The sequence below is a fragment of the Amblyomma maculatum genome, chromosome 1, assembly GCF_055883805.1.
Source record: "Amblyomma maculatum isolate TAMU_Amacu chromosome 1, ASM5588380v1, whole genome shotgun sequence".
Classification (NCBI taxonomy): domain Eukaryota; kingdom Metazoa; phylum Arthropoda; class Arachnida; order Ixodida; family Ixodidae; genus Amblyomma; species Amblyomma maculatum.
The window spans coordinates 421,767,145-421,789,934 of NC_139344.1; the positions used below are offsets into that span (position 1 = coordinate 421,767,145).

Consider the following 22,790-nt stretch of genomic DNA (forward strand, 5'->3'; position numbering starts at 1 on the left):
AAGAAAAGATTGGCCGATCTAATAAAATCAAAGAGGGAACGATTAAACTGAAATTGCTCGTGCGTACGTCTAAGCAATATAAGGTAAAGGTTGTTAGGCGTGGTCCATTGCTTCCATTAGCCGAATTCTCGTTACATTCAGCACCGGGTAAACATACAAGTTGCGAATAGCTGCCTCAGTGTTCTGGGAGTTGTACACAAGCACCCCGAACGCAGATATAAATATCAAAATTCAGCGCACGTCCGAGAAACAGAAGGATTGAGGTCAGCCCCCTACGTGGGTTACACTGCGGGGTAGGTGTAATGCACACGAAGGGCCGACAGCAAGTGTGCGTCGCCGGAGGTGTTTCTTTCTTCTGATAAGGAAGGTAGCCGCATCTATTCTGATGAACCGTGGTATTAATAAGGTCAGACTCACCTGGCGGGTTGAAGAATCTGCAATGATTTCTAGACTGTGTAGATCGCGTGGAATCAACTCATTTTATTGGTTCATGGGATGCGAGAAGAAAGAGGGCGTATATTCTGGCAGTTTTTGGGATACGATTGAGGCATCGCAGTAGACGTATTTCTTCAAGGGGTCTAGCTCGGATGACAGTTATATTCAGGCAGCAAGGTAACGGCGGTTACAGAGGCAAGCGCGTAGTGGACGGCAACCGCCTCAGAAAGAAGGGGCTTCTGGGAACAGAACTGTGGATATGTTATTATGTGCAGGCCGGCGGGGTCTGTAAATTGCAGCCGTTGGATCGCCTCCCTGAATGATAGCATCTACATAACTAATGACCAAGCAGCGGGATAAGTGGAGATCTTGTTTCATGATCGGATCAAGAGACAGTGATGAATAAGATGAAGTTGGTCGACGAAGATCGACTGATTTGCTACTGCTGAGATCATCAAAACATCCGCCCTTCCCTATTCACAGCATGGCCTTGCAGCTTTTGCAAGGCGTTCCTTCCTATTAAAACATTATTCCTAATAAAACAATAATAAAACCTGTCGTCCCCGTTTGTTCGCGCTGTTTGTTTGGATGATGTATCACCAACTCGCTCGCTTAACTATCCTGTTGAATTATTATGACACCCCTTGATTTTAAGTCTGGTCAGTAAGATGGAGAGAACGATGTCAGCTGTACAAAAATAGGGAAATAAATGCACTCAGTAAACCATTGATTTAATAAATTTTCTTTTATATGATGTTAATGTGAAGCTTGCACGATTTCTACAATCTCGGCTGTCCGTTAAAGTCAGTTATTTTCAGCGCTGCCATCTTCTTCTCCAGTGCAGGCAAGTAAGTTGTCTCGATCGCCACTGTGATTTCCTTCTCAACTTGGGATAAAATCTCTTTTTGAAATTCCGTGAGGACAAGGTTGTGGACACCCAGAGACACCTTGAGGGCTATCAACTTTGTTGTCAAATTCAATGTGCGGTAGCCGTACTTCGTACCTGCGTAGACAAATTCACAACATTTTTTGTAGGATCAGGACGTTCTAGAAGCATACACTTTATTTACTTATTAAACGAAATCAGACAGAGCGTTTTTAAGAGCAAAACAAAACAATATTCTTTCATGGGGACAGAATCTACCTATAGTATTTATCAGCCTAATTGTAAAACCTGAATGTTCATTCATTACAGACCATTGTTTAATAAAGGCACCATTGCAATTTTTGACACTGGCTTTAATGCCGAGAACGCCAGACACCGGAGTAGCTTAAAACAAGCGATGGAAGACTACAATAGGGAAACACAAAATTGGTAGTAGTAAAGGTAAATATTACGTTTGTGTGCAATGTTGATGTGACATATAGAATGATGTGACTTCACGAAAATCACAATGAGTACCTTTGAAATATATTTTCATTCAATACGTCATGATGGCAACCGTTTCCATACCTCGAGCGTGCCCAAAATACACGAATAAGTCTATTTATACAAGGAAGTTGATAATGCCAATTATTGCGAATGCCGTAAAACTCTAAAAAAAAAAAAAAAACGAATACGCCCCAGGTTTTCCCGTCGGGAAACTTTTCCGTTTACGATTTTAACGTTTTCTTAACGTCATAAACGCTCTCCATTAATTTCTAAGGTATACTTTTACTCACTGAGAACAAAGGCCAATTAAATAAATGAAATATGCTGCTATATATAAAGATACTGAACCGTTCCCATCAAGAATTTTTTTTAATATTCCACACTTGTCTCACTAAAACATTTGATGCCATAGAAGACTCTACTTCAGTCCCGAAACATGAATATGATTTTTTGGAAATGGATTGAGTTAATGAGTCACTTGCGATGTCGTTAAAAGCCTTTCACACATAATATTTGTCTTCGATAGGCGTTGGTCGCAACACAGCTGAGCATAGTAGTAATAATTGTGACAGAAAGCTTTCTACACTCATGTGTTTTATTCTTCCAAGACAAGCATATAGGCGAGTATTAGCAGTGCAAGATTCCCTTCATTACAGCAGGAGAAAAATGTGCACTTGCTCATTCAGCGACATAAAATTGCACGATTCAGTAATGAAATGCAATAGCAATATATTATACCTTAGAGATGGAAACAAATAGCGGCACCCTATTATTAGGGGAATATTAGCTGAAGGTTTGAATGGATCATATAATAAAGCCGCTGCTTACGTGACGTGAAGTACTACGGTATTGAAGTACCATATGATTTCCATATATATAAGGTGAATATAAAATTCTAGAGGACAATTTGGACCACTAAAGTGCGGTGAGGCGAAACCCATTATAGCGGGGTGGATTGTAGCCCTATCCTCTATCTCCCTCTCTTCTTTCACTCCCACCTTCCTCCCTTCCTTTATGGTGTGGTACATGTACCCACGGAGAATTGTTACAGATATTGCACTTTTTCTATCGTGCAAGTCAATTTTAAATGCCCCTGATGCCTGTTGTACTAACACATCCCAGACATCTGGGACTGTTCTATTTGCTGCGTGGTGCGGCGTTCGAGGAAACACCAAATGAAAGGCGCCGCATGGACGCCTGGACAGGACGCCCTGCGGGGTCAGCTTCGTCTATGCATGAATGGCCTGTCTACGTCATAACCAGTCGTGACGATATATGACGCACCCCCTGTTGAACTCAACCACCATTAAACTGAACGCATCAAGGTTCACCGAGCTCCTATAATTCGTTCACAGAAAATTGAATCCGCAGTATCTATCACTCGTGAAGTCCGGCTATCTTCACGGTAGACAACAAAAATTATGTTGAACGTTTTACGATCCGGGGCGTGGGGCAGTTCGTAAACGGCTCGGCTGGGGATCCAAAGGATGGACGTTGCATTCCTGGTGGAGACAAGGTTTTATTTATTTATTTTTAACTATCTCCCTCAAAATTGTGACATCCTCTGCGGCCAGCTCGTGTTTACAACGATGAGGCATTAAAGGCTTTCGCCTTAAAATTTCTTCAATAAGTCTAGTAGCCCGCAAATTTCATTTTTCCCAGAGCAACGGGTCCAGTGTTCATATCATACCTGTGTCGCGGCCACTCTATAAAGACTAGACACATATATACACGACAGATTGCAGCTCTCACTGGGCAAAACATTAAAACTGCGAAGACCACTTTGTGTTCACAGCTACAGCCTGAGTGACCTGTATAGTGGGACGTTCGGAGGTGACAGACCTGTTTAGTATAGAGCTGACATCTGGCAGGCCATGTCCAGATCGGAACTCACACCAGGGACAGACTGATGTGATAGAGAGCTCAGACGGGTTAAACCAATCGAAGTGACCAGTCCAAATCATAAAGATGTGCCGCGTATCGAAACCTTATCTCCGATACATTTGTCTGCGCGTATTGTTTAGGAGGAAGCCTGCTCATAAGAATGAAAACATACGCGTTTTGTGGTAGAAATTTTTTGTAGACGTAGTGTCCGTGCCTCACATTATATTTCATTCGCAATTATGATCCCCGAGGTGCCCTAGAGACAGTAAGCTCGTAGCATTGCTTGTTACAAACCTCCCCCGCTATGACATGCCTTAATTACAAACCTCACTCGTTGCAACTCGTCGCATCGTGATGCACTTTCATATCATTGATCGAAAAAGACCTTGCAAAACGGAAGGAGAAAGAAAACATTACCTGTGGTTTAGGTCTAGTTAAACCTGAATGGAAGCGGAAGGTTCTTTTGCCTACGACATTATTCCCCTATCGCACCCTGTCCGTGTAGGCGATACATCATTGGGGACAATTAAGCTCAGCCTTTAAGGGTATGACGCGAGAACATGAGCTACCAGCCCACATATAAAGTCTCTTTAACCAAGCGGTATGGACGCACCTGTGTGTCCTAAGGGTAACGTGAATGCATAGGGAACTTCAGGCAGGCTGGTTCTGATATCACCTTTCTATATGAGAGGAGCCAAACGAGTTGTTAACTCCTTCCCGTGGCATAGAGGTAACGTGAATTCGAATGTCATGGCACGCTGATTCTTCCCACATGAAAGGAGAGGCCCGGGTTGGCACTCTTTCAGGCACCCACCGACACTGAAGCTAAAGGCTCGAGTTGGCTGCCGTAATAAAGCTTCTGCTTCAAACGTCTGCTTGTTGCCATCATCATGAAATCAGCCCACAGCCCATAGCCAGAACCATAGCCCACTTGTTTTCCCACCGCCAGTCGTGACGACTACGATGGCAAGCTAGACCATTCAGCTTCCCGTGAGTGCGGAGCCGCTGCTCTTCCATGCTACGCGTATGCCCACGCCGTTCCATGACGATATATTTCATGACGTTGAAGACTGGTTGACCAGATACGACAGTGTCACTGCACTAAATGCCACGAGCAGCGCGTGCTGCGGAATGATTTTGCACTTGAAGACACCGCTAAGACGTAGTTCGAAATTCATGATGCTACCCTCCTTGCCTGGAAAGATTTCCGCAGGTAGATGCTCGGAACACGTGGCAGCCATGTCAGAAAAGAGATGGCTTAACTGGCGCACAGTCCAGAGCACAGTGGCCTAATGACAGCGACGCCATGCTCTTAGAAGATTTGAGTCGTCTTTTCAACCGCACTGATTCATCCATGTAGGAGCAAAGACGCTGCGCCATATTATGCTAGGCACCCTGAAGCAGCTGTTCGTCGACCTTGTAAATGACCCTCCATGTACTTAATGTGCTGTGGCTGATTTCACAAAGGATGCGACAAGCATGGAACGTGGCTTACAGCAGTGATTTGTGCATTTTCACCACCCTGCGAATATCACTGCTGTGGACTTCCGCTTTTCGATGTCTGGCAACGATGTGAAGCCGTGCGTGGACTTCTCCGAAGCATCGTGTCCGAAGAGCTGCGAAATCTTTCCTCTATCCCGCATCTGGGATCTTGTGCGCGAAGAGGTCCGCCAAGCAGGGCCGTCAATGCCATTCCCCCAGCCGCCTGCCCCGCATGCCATGCTCTGCAGAGACGTGTTGCGTACCCCAGCGCACGCACCACCGGCACCGTGTAGGCCAGCTCCACCGGCTCGTCTTGCACCCCGATATCCAGTTTTCACTGGTGTGCCTGACGCTCGGCAGCCCGTTCGCAAAGCACAAGCGTTGCGCCCGCCGATCAATCTACCTCCGTGCTTCCACTGCGGCGAATCTGGTCACCTACTGCGCCACTGCCCGAACCGTCGGATGGGCTTACACGGATTCTTACCGAATGCTACTCGGCTGCGCTATGATAAACAATCTCGAGAGATGGAGGCCGCCAGGCGGCGCCGAGGAGGGAAGACGCTGCCGAGTCGAGCTCTGCTGTTAATGGCGGCTTTTGGGTGCACCCAGCAACATCTCACTTCGGACCGATTTTCGGAAGTCCCGAGGATCAAGTGGAACCAACTCTCTAATAGGAGGGACCACCAATTTGGTCTTTACGATACTTCAAAGTTCGGAGCAACAACGCCGCCAAGTTAAGCCTAGCGTCCGAGCCTAGCGTCCGACCTAGCCGCCCTCGAGAGAAAACCCTCGGAGCGTGGACGGCATGAACTGGCAGGACGAGGAAAGTCAGAGCTACCAGCCGAACTCTGACACTAGTAAGGATGGAAATATAGAGGCGATTGAGGCCTTAGAAGAAAATTCATGGTTCCGCCGGCAAGGAGGCAATGTGAAAGAATGCGACGCAGCGTCCCAAGCGAAGAAGAAGGCACCCGTGAAGGGGAGCGAAGGGACCGAGGCCGCCAAATCGCGGCAAAAAGCGATAGGGCGGTCACTCGCCAAGAGATCCGTAGGCACGGTCAGATCGAAAATACCGAAGGAGATGTTCCGCGTAGTGCTGCGACCGCACGGCGGCGCCGATTAGCTGACGAGGAAAACGGGCCGAAGCTGCGCCAGGTCCTGGTTATGGCTGCAGGCCTCAACATAAACGGGGAAGACATTTTCATTGCCAACCGGAAGAGTCAGTCCCTACTAATTATGACCGGAGCTGGGCAGGGCGAAGCGGTACGAGCAAATTACGACCATAAATATCGGGCCAGTTGAGATAGACGCAACTGCTCACGCGGCCATGCCGGAGGGCGGCTGTCAGTAAATCGGCGCACATTTTTATTAAGCCGTCACGGCGCGAGGCCCGCGCGGCGTCGCTTGGAACGCTCGAGAAAAGCCTCGTTCCCCGCTCGAGAGAGCGCGTAGCTTTGTACGCGTTGCCGCCGCCCTTTTTCCCATCACCCGACGATCACGCGGACTCATCAAGCTGGGAAAGAGGGCGGCGGCAACGCGCAATTAAAGAAAAAAAGCTGGAATATGCCAGAAAAATCCAGAACTTTCTTTGGGACTTAGCCAATGACGACGCGCGGCTCGACGGGAGGAGAAGGGAGCGCTCTAACCAGCGAAACTGTGTGTGTGCGCGCGCTAGCTTTGGCGCGGGTTAACACACAGACTTCGCGCGCCCTATTTAAAGAGACAGCGCCGCTTGTGCAGTCGGTCAGTCAGTCAGCCAGTGGTTGCGGCGTGTTCGCTAGTGCTTCGACTGGACTCCCGGCGATCACCCGCTGCTGGCAAGCCCACGGACCTGCAAGGGAGCGGCGCTCGTCTTGTATGGCGGCAACATCGTGACTCTTGAGGCGTCGGACTGCAACAGTGCCCGGTGAACAATTTGGTGTTTGTTTTAGAGCGCAGCTCTTTGGCGCTCGTTCCTGGGTTTCGCGTCGGCGTTGGCGTCGGCGTCGGCCTCGTAACCAGCGCCTCCCCACTTTGATCCCCCCAGTTCGAGCCGGCGCTTGGCAACCGAAGCCTCGCAGGAAGCGCGGGGCAGCCGGAGAGCACAAGGAAAGGAAGTGCGTTTGGGGGGGGGGGGGGGGGAAGGGGTCGCCGGAGGAAGCGCTAGCAGCGACTGTCTGATGCCGCTGCCGCCGCTAGCGAGTCAAGACAACGTGACCGCGTAGATAATACTAATAACTGGCTCACAGGAAGGGAAAGGCACAGTATCTGTCACACGAGTTTGTGGACACCTGAATCGCGCCGTAAGGGAAGGGAGGAAGGTGGGAGTTAAAGTGTAAAGAGAGAAAGAGGAGCCGTAGTGGAGGGCTACGGAGTAATTTCGACCACTTGGGGATCTTTAACGTGCGCTGACATCGCACAGCACACGGACGCCTCTTCGTTTCGCCTCCATCGAAACGCAGCCGCCGAGGTCGGGTTCGAACCCGGGTATTCCGGACTGTAGTCGGGCGTCTTACCACTGTACCACCCCGGCGGGGCATGACCGCGTAGAAAAACTGATTTATTTTTTATAGGAAGGGAAAGGCGCGGTAACTCTCTCACTTGTTTTCTTTGGACACCGCAACCAAGCCGTAAGGGAAGGGAGGAAGGCGAGAGTGAAAGTGGAAAGAGAGAAAGAGGACTCGTAGTAGAGGGCTACGGAGTAATTTCGACCACCTGGGGATCTTTAACGTGCGCTGACATCGCACAGCATACGGACGCCTCTTCGTATCCCGTTCCTCTCGCTCGTAACGCGTCCCACGGCTGTGACAACATCGCGAGGCACTTGTATAGATCTCGTCTTTGAAAATCAAGCATTGGTGTACCAAGTCGAACATGTCTCAGTCTATTTCTCCGACCACAAAGCTTCCTTCATGACTGTCAAGAACTGTTAGTGGAGTGTTTGTTAAAGGAATACGTGTGAAAAATAAAAAAAATAAAAAATCTGTGATAGTGCATACATGTGTTGCTCGATTTCCTTGCCTCAATCTATCGAAAAAGTGAAACAGCTTATTTGCTGCGCTCAAATTTCGCATTAGGAAGTAACGTAATCGTCGGTAATTTTTTGTGACTCTCTTGTGTTTGATCTGTTGTAAAGCATCTGTGTTATTGAATACCTCTGTAATTGCATGCTTAGCGTTTGTTATTCTGTGAACCTCTCGTCTGTGCATTTCAAGTGATCTTGTGTGTTCCTTTGTATCGTCTCATGCTGTGCATAAATTGTGTTTTGTTTGTTACTTCTAACTCCGATCCTTTCTCTGGTTTGAACCGACGACAGCTGGGCACCAAATGGCGACCCCCTTCTGTCACTACAAGGTAGTTGAATTCCGGCTGAGCTTGCCACGCAGGTCGAGGGCATCTCCTTTGCGACCGAAACAGCTACCCCCCCTCACTCTAAGGGTGTCTGGGAGTGTGCGCACCGTTAAGGGCGCATCGTTAATAATCCCCTCTAATTATTAACGAGTAACAGCGGCAAGGGCGTCATATACGACGTTCCGCTGAACGTCACGGAGCAGGAAATTCGGCAGGGACTCAGAGATAACCCTGGCTACGTTGGAGCGAGGAGGCTCGGGAAAAATTCCAAAACCGTGCTCATCATCTTTGAAGACCAAGAAGTCCCGCGAGAGGTGTCGTTCAACAGACTGCTATACCGGTGCAACCTCTAAAAAAAGAAATTCGATGTGTGCCACGCATGCGGCAACCTAGGACATCGGCCGGACGTCTGCCCGGACCCCACCAGTCCTCGATGCCGAGGGGGCAGAATGCTTAATCCATCGGAGGGGCACGAACAAGATTGCGAGCCGCAATGTCTACAGTGCGGCGGCTGCCACCCCCTGGGGCGCAACCACTGCAGAAGCATGTACCGGACCCCACACATTCTCAAAGTCCGACAAGCAGAGAAAGAAGCCATCCTGGCTCAAAACAAGCAGCAAGAGCTAATGCAAACCCTGGGCAGATCAAGATGAAGAGGCGACGCCGCGGGCACAACGGGCCGCGCGAGAGACTCCAGCGCATCCGTCACCAGAGATGAGCCCAGATCCAAGAGCAAGAACAGGGGGCCGCCACAACCACCGCCACCCAAGGACGACAAGAAACACTGGCTGAAGCCCGGGGAGACGCCGGCCGGACAAGCAAAGACGAATGAAGACGTTAACGCAGGCGGTAAGTCGGTCAGCTTCGCTAGCGGTGTCTCAAAAAAAAAAAAAAAAACTCGGAACTTTCGGAATTACAACGCACTCAAGCCGAGCATAGCAAAGACATCAGAATTATTTAAGAACACATCAAAGAGATTAAAGAAACCCTCAAATCCCTTGTCGAAGTAATTAAAGAGTTAAGAGAGGCAAACGCTATACCTGCACCGGCACCTCCCATGCTCAGGCCGCCCGTCATACGGGGCCCCGGTGGGGCAAGCGAGAGCGATTGTTGCGGGGACAGTGACGACTCGGATGAAATGAATATCGATCAGGCTAGACCCGCAAAGCGTAAATCAGACGACACTAGTGTAATTGAACAAGCGAGAAAGCACGTGGCATTTAGAAAATTAGTTAAGGATGAAATCATAGACTTCGAATTGAACCTGGACAAGAAACTCGAGGCGAGGTTTGGAGTGCTAGAAACGATGCTTCAAGCCCTTTGCAACGCATCAGGTATACAATATCACAATCATAATGGATCCCAAAACGCCTAAAATTAGGCAATGGAATTGCCGGTCGTTGTCAATGAAGCGATGGCTGTTGCTAGCTAGCCAGAACACACAGCCTTTGGCAATGGCTCTGCAGGAAACGCGAGGTGTATGGAAGGTTTCGGGGTACAAAAGCTCCGATAGCGGAAAGGGAAGTAAAACCCAGGTCGTGACGTACGTCAAAAACAACGTCGCCGTCGTTCAGCACGAAGCCGGCAACAGGGAGACCGAAACGGTCATTGGGGAAATCCTGACCGGTAAAAAGAACAGAGGCAGCATATTTCTACTCAATGTGTACAGCTCCCTGAAGTGCACGAAGGCGAGGTTCAGCCCGATATTTAAGAGAGCGATTAGCCTGGCAGGTAAGAACCCGCTAATAATAGCCGGAGATTTTAATGCCAGACATCGAGAATGGGATTACATGACCAGCAGCCCGAAGGGTCAAACGCTGTTGTAAAATATCAATGAGTCAAACCTCTACATCGCTAACGACATTAGATGACCGACGAGGGTGGGTAACAGTGTGTCAGCGGACAAAAACCCGGACTTGACTCTCTGGCATAGAACTGGCATAGTGAAGTGGACGAACAAGCATCAGGATCTAGGTAGCGACCACTACGTGCTAGAGGTAGAATTAAGCAGGAAAGTGAGCGTTAAGCCCGCTGTGTATCGGACGGAAACCCAAGTGGATTGGGATAAATACAGACATATCAAAGAACGGGAAGAAATTGGAGATATAGAGTGCATTCAAAATTGGGCCGCCCAATTAATTACCCATCTAAACGACGCCACCGAAGACGCCACCGAAGAAATTAAAAGCGAAGCTCTGTCTGAGGCGATGGATAGCAGGCTATTCGGCATGTTTAAAAACAAAGAAGAGCTAAAGAAGAAGCTCAAAAAGCAAAAGTGGAACCGAAATCTCAGGAGAGAGATAGCCAGACACAACGTCGAAATAGAAAAATACGCCCGGAAACTCGAGTCGCAACGTTGGGATAACAAATGCGACGAGATGGAGGGCACCATGAATGGGGCCAAGCCCTGGCAACTGCTCTGATTCCTGATAGACCCCAGTAAGTCCAAAACGGCCGCCAACATAGAACAGGTCAAGGCGAGGTATAACTTTAAGGGTACGGACCAACAGCTCATTGTCAAGCTCAGGTCCACGTACGTAGCTCCCCCCCCCCCCCCCCCCCGCCACAGCGCATTACAGAGATTACAACGGACCAGCGAACAGCGAGCTTGACGCGTCCATAACAGTGGCAGAAGTCAGAGCGGAGCTGCACGGCCTAAAAAGACGCTCGGCCCCCGGGGCCGGACCTCGTTAATAACAAGATGCTCGCAAATCTGGACGACGAACCGGTCATTACCCTAACCAGATATTTCAATCAGTTGTGGGAGAGTGGTCAAGCACCCCAAGAGGGGAAGAGGGCTAAGATCACCCTAATCCACAAGCAGGGAAAACCACCGGGCTTGGAGAATCTCCGCCCAATATCACTAACATCCTGCTTAGGCAAACTACTTGAGAAAGTCATTCAGAGGAGGCTAACCAAATACACCGAAGAGAATGATGCGTGGCCGGGTGAATTGGTCGGATTCAGGCCCGGCCTCTGTACGCACGATACCATGCTCAGACTACATACCGATGTAGTCAGAGACTTCAGGAAAAAAAATACGAAAGCTATTCTAGGCTTAGATCTTAAGAAAGCTTTCGACAACGTCAGCCACGACGCCATTCTTAACGGGCTCGCTGAGCTAAGATTAGGCGCAAGAGCCTACAACTACATTAGATCATTCCTGCGAGACAAGACGGCGATCATCAGCTTTCAGGGTTTAAATTCGGAGGAGTTCCCGCTGTGTAACAGAGGCATTCCGCAGGGGGCTGTGCTCTCACCTTTCCTTTTTAACATCGTAATGAGGATGCTCCCCCGTAAGCTTGGCCACCTCGATGACTTAAAACTAAGCATCTACGCGGACAATGTGACCGTCTGGATGTGCGAAGGGAACGACTCGTAGATCACATCCAGGTTCCAAGAGGCAGCAGATATAATCAACAAACACGCAGAGGACGTAGGTCTATGCTGTTCGCCAGAAAAATCGGAGCTCCTGGTAATGACCAGCAGTAGTGGAAAGATAACTCCAGATATCAAAATTAAAGTCAACGGGAACGAAGCCCCGAAAGTACATGAAATTAGAATATTAGGTATGATTATCAACCGCAGGGGTAGTAAAAAAAGCCTGATTAAGAAATTAAAAAATCAGGCGGAGCTTGTAGTCAGAGTATTTGAGACGACGTCCAACAGAAGGAGTGGCCTCACGGAGGCTAGTAGACTCAGACTCGTACAAGCTTTTGTCACGAGCAGAATCTGCTACGCCACTCTATTCCTAAATATCAACAAGACCGAAGAACGCGAATTAAACATCATAATTAAGAGATGCACGAAGTGCGCTCTAGGACTCCCCATAACTACTTCTAACGACATTCTAGAAAAAATGGTGTCGCATAATGAGTGGAAAGAGCTAGCTGCGGCAGTCAGGCTGTCCCAGAGAGAGCGATTCGCAGGAACGGCGGCGGGTAGGCAAATCCTCGACTGGGTAAACCTACTACCGCCCGGGGAAGGCGAAAGTGTCAGAGAAAGCATAGATCGAGAAATCAGAAAACATCTATACGTCTCGCCCATACCGAAGAATATGCACCCCGTACACGACGAGGGGGGGGGGAGGAAAAGCAGAGCTAAGCACCTCGCTAACAAATTGGACAAACTCCCGCCGGGATCTGTCGCTACACCGATGCAGCGATCGGAAAAGAAGGCGACGTAGCCTCAGTCACCCTATTAGACACCGGGATCGCGATAGGAATCGAAAGAAACCGAGATCTACCGCCGGTAGAGGCGGAGATTGAAATATCCATCGCCACTGCACGACCAGGCGTGAAACACGTCATCAGCGATAGCAAAGCGGGGGTTAGGAATTTTAGCAAGGGCAGAGTCAGCAATCGTGCTGCAGAAATTTTGAACGAGTCGTCTCTCGCCGAAAGCGTGACCATAATCTGGATCCCAGCACACGCCAGTCTCGCCGGCAACGAGGCTGTCCACATGCTCGCCCGCTCCTCGCTTCCTCGGGGTGCTGCGGACGCCTTCACAACAACGTCTAAAGGCAAAGAATGTATTGGTACATTTAGGGATGTAACCGATGAAGAAAGACCGGAGGATATATCCGCCACAGGACAGATCCCTGAGTAGAAAGGAATCATACGACTGGAGAAGACTCCAAGCTCGAAATTTCTTTTCGCCCCTGTGAAGGAGCTGAACGGGTGCCAGAGGGCGGAAGAGGGACGGTGCAGAAACCGAAATTTGTAAATTTTGTGGCCACGTGGCAACATTAGATCACATAATATGGAGATGCGTTCGTGCCCCAGGGCGCAACGCGATTACAACTAGCGATGAATGGGAGACCACGCTAAGAAGCTCCGACGAAAAAACTCAGCGATTCGCCGTCCGCTTGGCGGCCGATGCTGAAGAACTCTGCTCCTAGACGGGGCCGGGTGTCCTCTGGCCGCGATGCGACAGACTGTCTCCCCGGACGCCTGCGTGCGGACCCGGAGGTGGCTGCCGCACCATATATTCGGCGGAAATAAATGTTCTTTCTCCTCCTCTCGAGACATCGACCAGTGACAACGTCCCAACTGTGTCCCTTCAGCGACGCCATTCCAGGTCACCATCCCCAGGGAAGTTCTCCTCCAGCCGCCGTTCTTCCTTCAGGCAATCCCCAAGCCCGCGGCGAGAAAACTGAGCACGGGAACATCGAATTTACGGCCGCCGTTGATGAGCACTGCTACCAACGATCAAACGGACCGACATTTGACCGTCCGCTCCGAACACCTTTCGACGATCGACGCAGCTTTCCTCCGACACTCCCAATGGACGCACCGAACGATCAGCGAGTCCGATGACCTCCAGACGATCACAGAAGCTCTTTTTCGACGCCGCAATTCGACGCACCGAACAATCCGTCAGTCCGACGATCTGCCATACGGCGCACTTAGTCGACTGTGAGCACGTCTCCGCTGAGATACCGATCGCCAGTTATGACCACCACACGACTGCCTATGTAGATATCAGCGCTGATTTTTGCGTTATGTGTCGTGGCCTTGCTACCAACTTACGCAAATTTCGACAACTACTTACCAGGCTGGCCAGTCTCCCGGGCTCGACCACATGGCGGAGTCAGATGCAATTAACAATGCGGTAATATTCTTTACCTCCTGGATTGCTCCTAATTATGCGCCACCGATTTCGTTTATTGCTTCCATCATTATATACATCACTAAATTTTTAGCCAGAAGTTATTAACTTACGTCCTGCTGCACTGGCCGCATATGAAGTTAAGGTATGGAATTCCACAACAATTTTAGCGCTAGAATTACACGTTTTCTAAGATTATGGTGAAGTTGGCGGGCCACTTGCTCCATCCTTTGAGGTTGTGATCCGATAGCGTCGTTTACCTCCCTATATATAAAGCCCGGCTTCAACAAAGTAATCTGGCTTAGTTAATGATTGTACCTTGTTTCCTAGGGTTAATGTGAATCCGAATGTCCTGGTAGGCTTTCGACGATCGACGCAGCTTTCTTCCGAAATTCCCAATGGACGCACCGCACGACCAGCGAGTCCGATGACCTCCCGACGATCACAGAAGCTCTTTTTCGACGCCATAATATATCACCTTTCCATATGATTCTAATCCCATCCTCTCGTATAAACGTAGAGGCCTAGTTGGCAACTCCTGCGAAACGTAATGTCTGGCAACTCTACTCCCAGTCAGTTCGTGGTCATTTCAGCTTTCAGCTGCTACCTGGCATCCCCATGGCCATGATGTTGCGCTCACAATGCTAATGCCGATGGTCGGCGCCCGACACCCGATTTACGGTGAATGGCGCTTTTACTGCTGCCGCTTTAAAAAGGAGAGCGGATAACGCGCTGAAATATTTCTCGAATGTATTGGTTTTTTCTACTCCAGTACGTTAGTCTGCACTCTGTTATCTTCTTGATTACGAGGATTTTATTTCAATGGGGCAGCTTTATTTACCCCCCATTTTACGATAACAAGCATGGTGTAGACATGGACATCTCGAAAATGATGTACACGCCAAATTACTGTAGGTAAAGTAATGGATCCAGGACGAAACAGAGAAGATGAATGCTAACAACGTGCGCCAGCACGTTTTTCTCTGGTTTATGCTTGTTTATCGTTTGGTAGAGAGAAAAGAAGGGCACAAAAAGGCCCACATGAAATGAAGAAAACAGCAAACGTTCTCTCCCCCCCCCCCCCTTTGTAACGTGAAAAGCTTGTAGAGTCTTATAGCAAGTCTAGTCGTTCTGGATAATCTGTTATACATACTCATCAGCATACCGTCATACCCTAAGACATGATTGAAGTTTAACCCATATTGATCTAAAATCCCAATTTTTAACAAGCCGTGCTAGCATGCCTACGTGGCCCGAGGATAAGACAAACTGTCATACTAAGTACCGAAGGGTACTGGATTCGATTCCCCTCGCAAAAGAACTACCCAAGGTAGTAGCCCCTGTAAAATCTGAGAAGTAATGTGGCCTTATCATGTCACACAAGCCGCCGACCATTAAGAGCCGGGCCACATCACTTGCCAACTATAAACTTCCCCCCCGGATGTACCGGCTTTTCGACAGTGGATATAGTGTTAGTGCATAAAAGAGGAGCACAGAGACAGAAAAGGCAAGGATGACGTTATTGAGGATGACGCGGGGTTGATACCGCCATCCAAGTTATAGTTTTAATGATGTGAAAATGTAACTTACATTTAGTGCAATTGCCAAGAAACCGATCGATGCAAGAGTGTGTGGAGCCTTTGTCGACGAGTACTTCAGCGGGAACTGTCTTGGACTTGCCGTCGATGATCACCTCGACGTCGTATTTCGCGATCAAGCCCCGCATGCTCAAGGAACAACAGACGCGAAAGTGGGGAGCGTGCTGGTGCCCTTCATCAATGAAGTCGCAGCTGCCTATTCGTCGCACCTGCACGGAGAAGCAGAGTACAAGCCCCAACAGTAAATAGAGCCTACACAACACGTTTCGTTCAGAAAATCACGTACTCAACGACTACCATGACGACATTTTATAAAGAGAGTTTAGTGAAACTTATATATATGACCAGGGAACGCCCTATAATGGCAAGTGTGCCACAGCTCATTTGTTCAAGGTGTGCTATGAAGTGCAAATCAGGGCTTATTAATGAAAAGAAAGAGGCGAAGTAACTCTCCACTGCACAGTTGGTAAATACATGGCGGACTAAAGATGCAGTGAATTATTGGAAAAATACACTCCTCTTCAGGTATTAGACATAAAAGGACTGGGGGGGGGGGGAGAACATTTTAGCCGCACCTTGGAGGGCATCACACGATAGCTGTCATCACCCCTTCTGCGGTTCCTCTTGCAGAATATTTCGCGTATATCTATTTTGCTACTTTCTCACTAATTCCTAATTTATGCTTCTATTCTCTGCCACATACATCAGAGTGATACGTTCAGCAATTATATGCGATTTCACTCGATGTAAGTACAAATAAAGCCTCACTTTATCCATGACGAGCGAGCTCGCGTGGGTAGTCGAGTAGAGTCTGTTAGTCACCATCCAAATTGCCTGGTATATTCGATTCCCGTATTAAAGCGCAGAAACTTTCCAATTTCAAATTTGAAATTTCATTCAGTCTTAGGATCGTTGTTGATGACTACCAAACGACTGCCCTTGCAGATACCGGCACTGATTTTTTTGCGTTATGAGTAGTAGCCTTTCTACCATCTTACGCTAATTCGTGACGCCTTCGCATGGAGCGACGATAAGGACAGCCGAAGGGCATGTGGTGACGCCGCTCGAGTCGAGATTCACCACGCAACTTTCTCTTGTTGCTTCGCTGTGCTGGCTGACTGCTCCAAAGACTTGCTCCTGGGTGGAGAAAGGCTGTAGTCTCCTTCTCATCACAAAGGTCCTTTGCTTTTCCTATTAGGGGCAATCTTCGCGTGAAGTTCTGACGGAGTTCGAAAAGAGCTTTGCTTCCGAAAAGCAGTGCCCACTCCAGCTGAATAGAGGCATCATTTCTTTGTTCATCACGTCACCCGGAAAACGACATGCGATCACGAATTTGAAGAAACTTTTCAGTATCAGCTTCAGCGTTTTCAAGCTGCTGGGTAGGCCCTACATGTTATTTCGAGCACATGCAAAAACTTGTTGCAGAAAATGAATCCAGGGTACAAAGTTCAAGAAGCTGTGAAGTCTAAGAAGTCCAATGTGATTTCTTACATACACAAGTTGTTGCACAATGTTAAGATAATCTAGAGGAAATGATTGGTTAGTGTGTCTTCTCTGCCGCTTGCAAGCTATAAAAAAGTGCGTGTTCATGAAGCATACTAAGACGGCTTCTCGCGACGTCAAGCATGGAATGAAGTATAAGGAATGTATGTCATGTGTGGTGTACCGCCCAACAATTAGTTGCGGTACAGTCAACTTAGAATAAACCGGTAGGCGCTTTATGGAAAACACAAGAGAGCACAGAAGAGAGCTTTCCCAAAATGCTAGTCTTTGGCTGAGCAGTAATCTGAATACAAGAAAAGGAACAAACAGAACTGCACACATTATTTTGAAGAGGCAGTTTATGGCACGTTCGCATGACAAACGGGGGTTCCTCATAACCGAATAATACTACATCGGTACCATTAGTCATTGCGTTATCAAGCCTTTTCTTTTCATATCCCACAAAGACTTTTCCGTTTTGGAAGATCACATGTAGGTTCTGACGCGTGGATGGTCTTCTGCGGATTGGTTCGTTCGTTTGCTCTGGTTTTATTTCCATCATTTTTTGGTATCTTGTTTGGTTTTCCATTAGGTTTTCGTTTGCTATGGAGCATCGTTCGGACCTTTTTTTCGGTACTGTGCTATGGAATTTCATAGCTTCCCTGTCCTGTTATTGTCTGTAGTTTTTGTTCTTGTTTTGGGGTCTTTCTGAGTAGTGCCCTTTTCCCATGTGTAATAGTTTCAAACGAGGCTTTCCTGAGCCTATTGCCCATTTCTATGTTAGGTCGACGGGATGCCCCTTTTCATTTGCTTTAACTGTTTTTATTGTTTCGGACGAGGTTTTTCCGAACATTGTATGCGTTGTTATGTGCAGTAATATGTCGCTTTCTTCACTGAAGAAATCTGGATATGGTATTAATTTTGTTTGCCCGGTTTGTTATACTTCAGCTTGACCTGCTCAAATAGCCTGTTATAGCGCTTGTTGCCATTCTTCCTCCATTTGATTATTGACCTGTTGTTTCGGATGATTTGATGAAAATAGCATTCTTATTTCTAACTTCACTTAGTTGAACAGCACAGGCCATGATTATCTTCTTTGCTCGCGAAGTTTCTTGTTGCCATCTCAGGTAGTTTTTCAGATAATTGGGATATTTAGATTGTAGCAGAGATCGTCTATATATTGCAGCGTGTTTTTTCGCGTAGTAAAATTACTTGTCTGCGTTTATGAGTGCCTTGCCTCTTCTCGGTTCTTGTCTCGGTAGCTGAAATGCTGTTTGGGGTAAAATTATAACAAAAGCAGTTCACAGAAGTGCCCTTCATCAGCATTCCACTCAGGTTTGAAAGCTTTATGTCGAGCCGATGCTTTGCAAAAAACTATTTTAAAAAGGGCTCCTGGCGACCACTCGCAGCCGATTTGGGCAACGCACAGCCGCGTGCTAGCCTCCCCACTGACGTCAGTGGGGCTGCTGGGTACGCCAGCTAATTGGACGCTACCAAGTAAGGTGAAGGGGGGGGGGGGGGGGGGGGGCTCATCGTGGGGCACCGTCGCGAGTTGTTTTCTTCATGCTTACGCGCCGCCGTGCATTGAGTTGAGGGGGAGTGGAGGATCATCATTTTCGTTCGCCTATAGGTTGGGTGCTAATGAAGCTAGCTTAAACGTTTTTTCATTGCAGAGAGGATTGATGGAATACCCATTGCTAGTGCGCGTTTTATATTTCTATTAATTAGCTTTTCATGGGCTCTTTAACGCTGTCACAACATTGGCAAACATTTGAGCACCGCCTTTTAAGATAACGACGACATGAACGCGTTAATGGCTTTCGCATGAGCTCTCCCTGCCGACCCTCGTTAGCGCACATCTACCACTAAATCTTTAACCTTGTAATTGGTGCCTCTGCTAAAGCGATAGTATTAAATGCTCCAATCTTCACAAAAATCTCCTTCGGTGTTGTGAGCGAGAATCGTGACTGTGGTAGCCTGGTTACGTGGCCGAGCACTGACTAGCAGTTGGATTGTGTGACGTAATAAATTAACCGGACATGGCTTCACCTTTGCAATAGCAATGTAATATGATAATCCAGCCCTCCAGTACCTTTGGAGGCGGAGTTGGATACGTTATACGTTAACAAAATTTCACTCCTAACGGCGTTTTTACAGCTCACTCTCTTCCAGCATCAAACATTTGTGCAAGCGAGGACTGTTACCCAGATAGAGTAGGGGACGTTAGAGATGGAGCTGCACTTCTCTTTGCGAAATACAAAAAAGAGCTGCTAATATTCTGAAACCTTCTGATGCATCTTATAAAGTGGTCAGAGGAGCACAATAATACTGAAAAAGGCATTTGAAACTGTTGACGATGAAGGTCAAACATTGTAGACATCATGGACGCGCTGGAAGTATTTGCTCATAGCGAGATTAGCCTCTCCACTTATTCATACACTATTTGAGAGAGTCCTTGTATGGAGTCAAGAAAGATTAGCAGTTAATCGGCAAGCAATTTCTTCAATTCTCTTGCGGAAAATCGCAGTCACGCTGAAGCCACTTAACATGCAGCTAGTTTACCGTTTGAAAAATATACCTGTTTGAATGGCATGATATGTTTGAATGACAAATGAAAAGTTTGTAACACGTCTGAGGCGGCGAGGAAATTCCCAAACACCCTTATGCTTTAGGGATTTGGTACACCCTCCTTGCTAACAGAGCAGTATTAGAGGCGTATGTTAAATACATCTTCTGGCGTCCTTAGGAGGCACTTTCCAAAAAAAGAGAAGAAGAATGATGGGGCAGAAAATGTGTCCCGTTTTTTTAGCTCGTACGGCATGGTTACAGAGTGGCTTGAGATCAAGTAGGATTTCGATAATGCGGAAACTAGGGACATCATCTTAATGAGTATATACACATGTGTGTCTGCGTATGTGTGTGGGGGGGAGGGGGTAACAAAGGCACAAATAAAATAGCAGTTAAGCGAGTAGCATGTGGCATGTGTACCAAGGAGGAGTCGCAAATGGGGCTTGCAAACGGGAGCCAAAAAATGGGGCCTGATACATTTAAATGTGGAGCTTAAGCTTTTCATTTACCCCATACTCATCAGTGTACAATATAAGTTACGATTCTGCGTGAGGTACCACTTCTCATACATGTATCTATGCATGGTCCTTAAACTGTTGAATCACGCCCCACTTTCTGACTGAGTTCCCCAAGTGCAGTATGCCTAATTACGGCTCAAAGTGCCTTGGAAGCTTGATTCTGATCACTCCCTATCATCTCAAATTACTCTTGCCTACTCTTTCATATAACATAGTATCTTCATGCAATGTCGCCCGAATACTATTGAGTACATGACTATGTCTCTTGCCCACTATACCAACTTCCAGAAACATAATCGTAAAAGCTCGGCCATATCGCCGGCGCTACATTTCCTGTAAATACACTCTACAGTTAATATTCTAATTATGAAAATAAGTAATGTTGAAACTGCTGACAACCGCATAGAACCTGCATAACATGATGGGATAAGTATGGGAAATAGAGACCGCCAAATATCTGGCGGGTTGGCACCCTTCGGCGTAAGTTGCTGACGGTGCCGTTTTCAAGGTGAAACTCGACAAATCCCGAGAAGATTCCAGTCGCGTAATCCACGTCGAACGAGAAGTCTTCGAGACGAATCGTTTCAACGCCCACTCTGCGCAACAACCAGTCGACGGCGTAGTCGTTGCGCCAGGAGCTTGCCGAAGCGGACGCTGCGCAATGAAAAAAAAAAAGAGTTGCCAAAGGGCTCAGTTGTCTGGAAAAAAAAGACATATTAAAGAAATTTGTAATGAAGGTTTCCTCTTTTTATGAATGCTAAGGTGAGTGAATGGCACAATACCTGCTGGATGAGGAACCAGCAATGACTATTCGATACCATTCATCAGAAAAGAGATATAAACGAAATTATTGTTATAATGTAAGTGAAGCTGATCAGCTCTACGCCGGATATCCTACTCCAGATAAGAACAACAGTTTAAGTAATGGGCATCGCAGCGTCGTATTTGTTTGTTTTTCTTCGTAGGTGAAACAGCGTTCGTGTTATTGGCGAACACGCTTTCTTGTGCGCCGTTTGTTTCCTCCACCTCCTGGACTCCTGCCACATTCAGAAAACGAAGTGATTGCATCGAACCTGACGCTGCGAAAATTACAGCTTAACTGATGTGCTGCTACTTCAACTGCTTCCTCTGCTACTGCTCCAGCTGCAGCTACTGCAGCTTTGCCATTTACTATTTATACTCCTATTACCGCTTCTTCCGCTACTCATAACTACACATTTCGATGGATTTTGTGTTCTGGCAAGGCATATATAATTCAGAAACTGCGAGGAATCTCAAAACAAAATATTTTGGCTTACGATTCCCCACAGTTCGCTACTCTGAAACTACAGTTGTTTTGTACTTTATATAATCAAAGTACCTTTAACGGATTACAGCAAGATGCAGTCTGTTTTGTTTCAAGAAGATACAACATAGCACTTTGCCATTTATTTCATAATTATGTATCCTACACTTGATGCACGTCAAACTGTATCCACTATGTTACACATTTTACCTTAGTGTGCATTCACACTTCAAGTGCGCTTTTTGGAGCAAACGGTCACTTAAAGCCGGCGCTACCTTTGATGTTATTGCAGTAGGTTGAAATGAAAACATAATTCAAACTTCCTATATCGGCCGGGCACTGTGCGCTCGTATCAGAAAAGGCAGCTCATGAAGTGCGAATATTGAAAAGATATATCAACTCTAAGGTTTGTTACACTCAGATTAATGCATTGCAAGAATCGATACGTTTTGTTGTTGCTGTTTTTTTGCAAACTTGTGATCTCAGCACAAAGAAAGCTGTTACTAAAGAGACCTTTGTGCACTTTTTTCATTACGACACTTGTGAGTACCAATTTTGCAACTGCGATGGTATAGTGTGTCTCACATACAATTTTTTTCTGTTAACGGAACCCTGATGCAAGCATTTTTTATTACTTTGTTCGGCATGCAGTTGTGTCCAAGGTGCGATAGTCTTAAGTATGACCGCATTGGTGGTCTGGCAGTGATGCGATTCTAGATGCTATTGCGTTGCACATTATGCACGTCGCGAGCTAACGGGGTCCGCAGTTTGCACGTTTACACCAACGCAACCGCGTAGTTCCCAGGACGCCTACAAGATAGCAAACGTGACGTGGCCAAGAGCAATCAAGTATCGAAACATGTTGCTAAAAACTCTGCAACACGTAAGGGTACCACTGATTGGGGTAATGGAAACTTCATAGCTGTACGGAAACGTCTCATCAAAGCTTAAAGTGAATTTTTATCGGAAACAATGACGTCAAAAATATTATAAAGAAATAAAGAAAATTATGCAACAATGGAAATAAATTTAATTACCAATGGTCAAGTGCTACATACTGAAAGGACTGCCGCACAGAACAGGAAGCCCGCGCAGGTGCAGAAGTTTCAATTTTTTTCCGTTACATAATCGGTGGCCCACATTTTCAGGGTCATGCCTGGCAATAGCAACTTTACTAGACGCCTAGACTACGTCTACTATAGATTTGTGGCGAGTTTCCTTGAAGC

The 22,790-nt window shown here is 47.2% G+C and overlaps 1 protein-coding gene across 1 annotated transcript in view; it reads right to left on the reverse strand.

Annotated features, from left to right (window-relative positions):
* Positions 1-1,151: 1,151 nt before the first annotated feature.
* LOC146209239 (uncharacterized) overlaps positions 1,152-22,790 on the reverse strand; it is a 38,045-nt gene continuing 16,406 nt past the window's right edge. The window contains exons 3-5 of the mRNA XM_084597865.1: positions 20,752-20,933; positions 15,704-15,920; positions 1,152-1,438 (exon numbers count right to left, since the gene is read on the reverse strand). Of these exons, the coding sequence (XP_084453991.1) occupies positions 1,215-1,438; positions 15,704-15,920; positions 20,752-20,933 (623 nt within the window). The 3' untranslated portion in view covers positions 1,152-1,214. The remainder of the gene's footprint in view (positions 1,439-15,703; positions 15,921-20,751; positions 20,934-22,790) is intronic.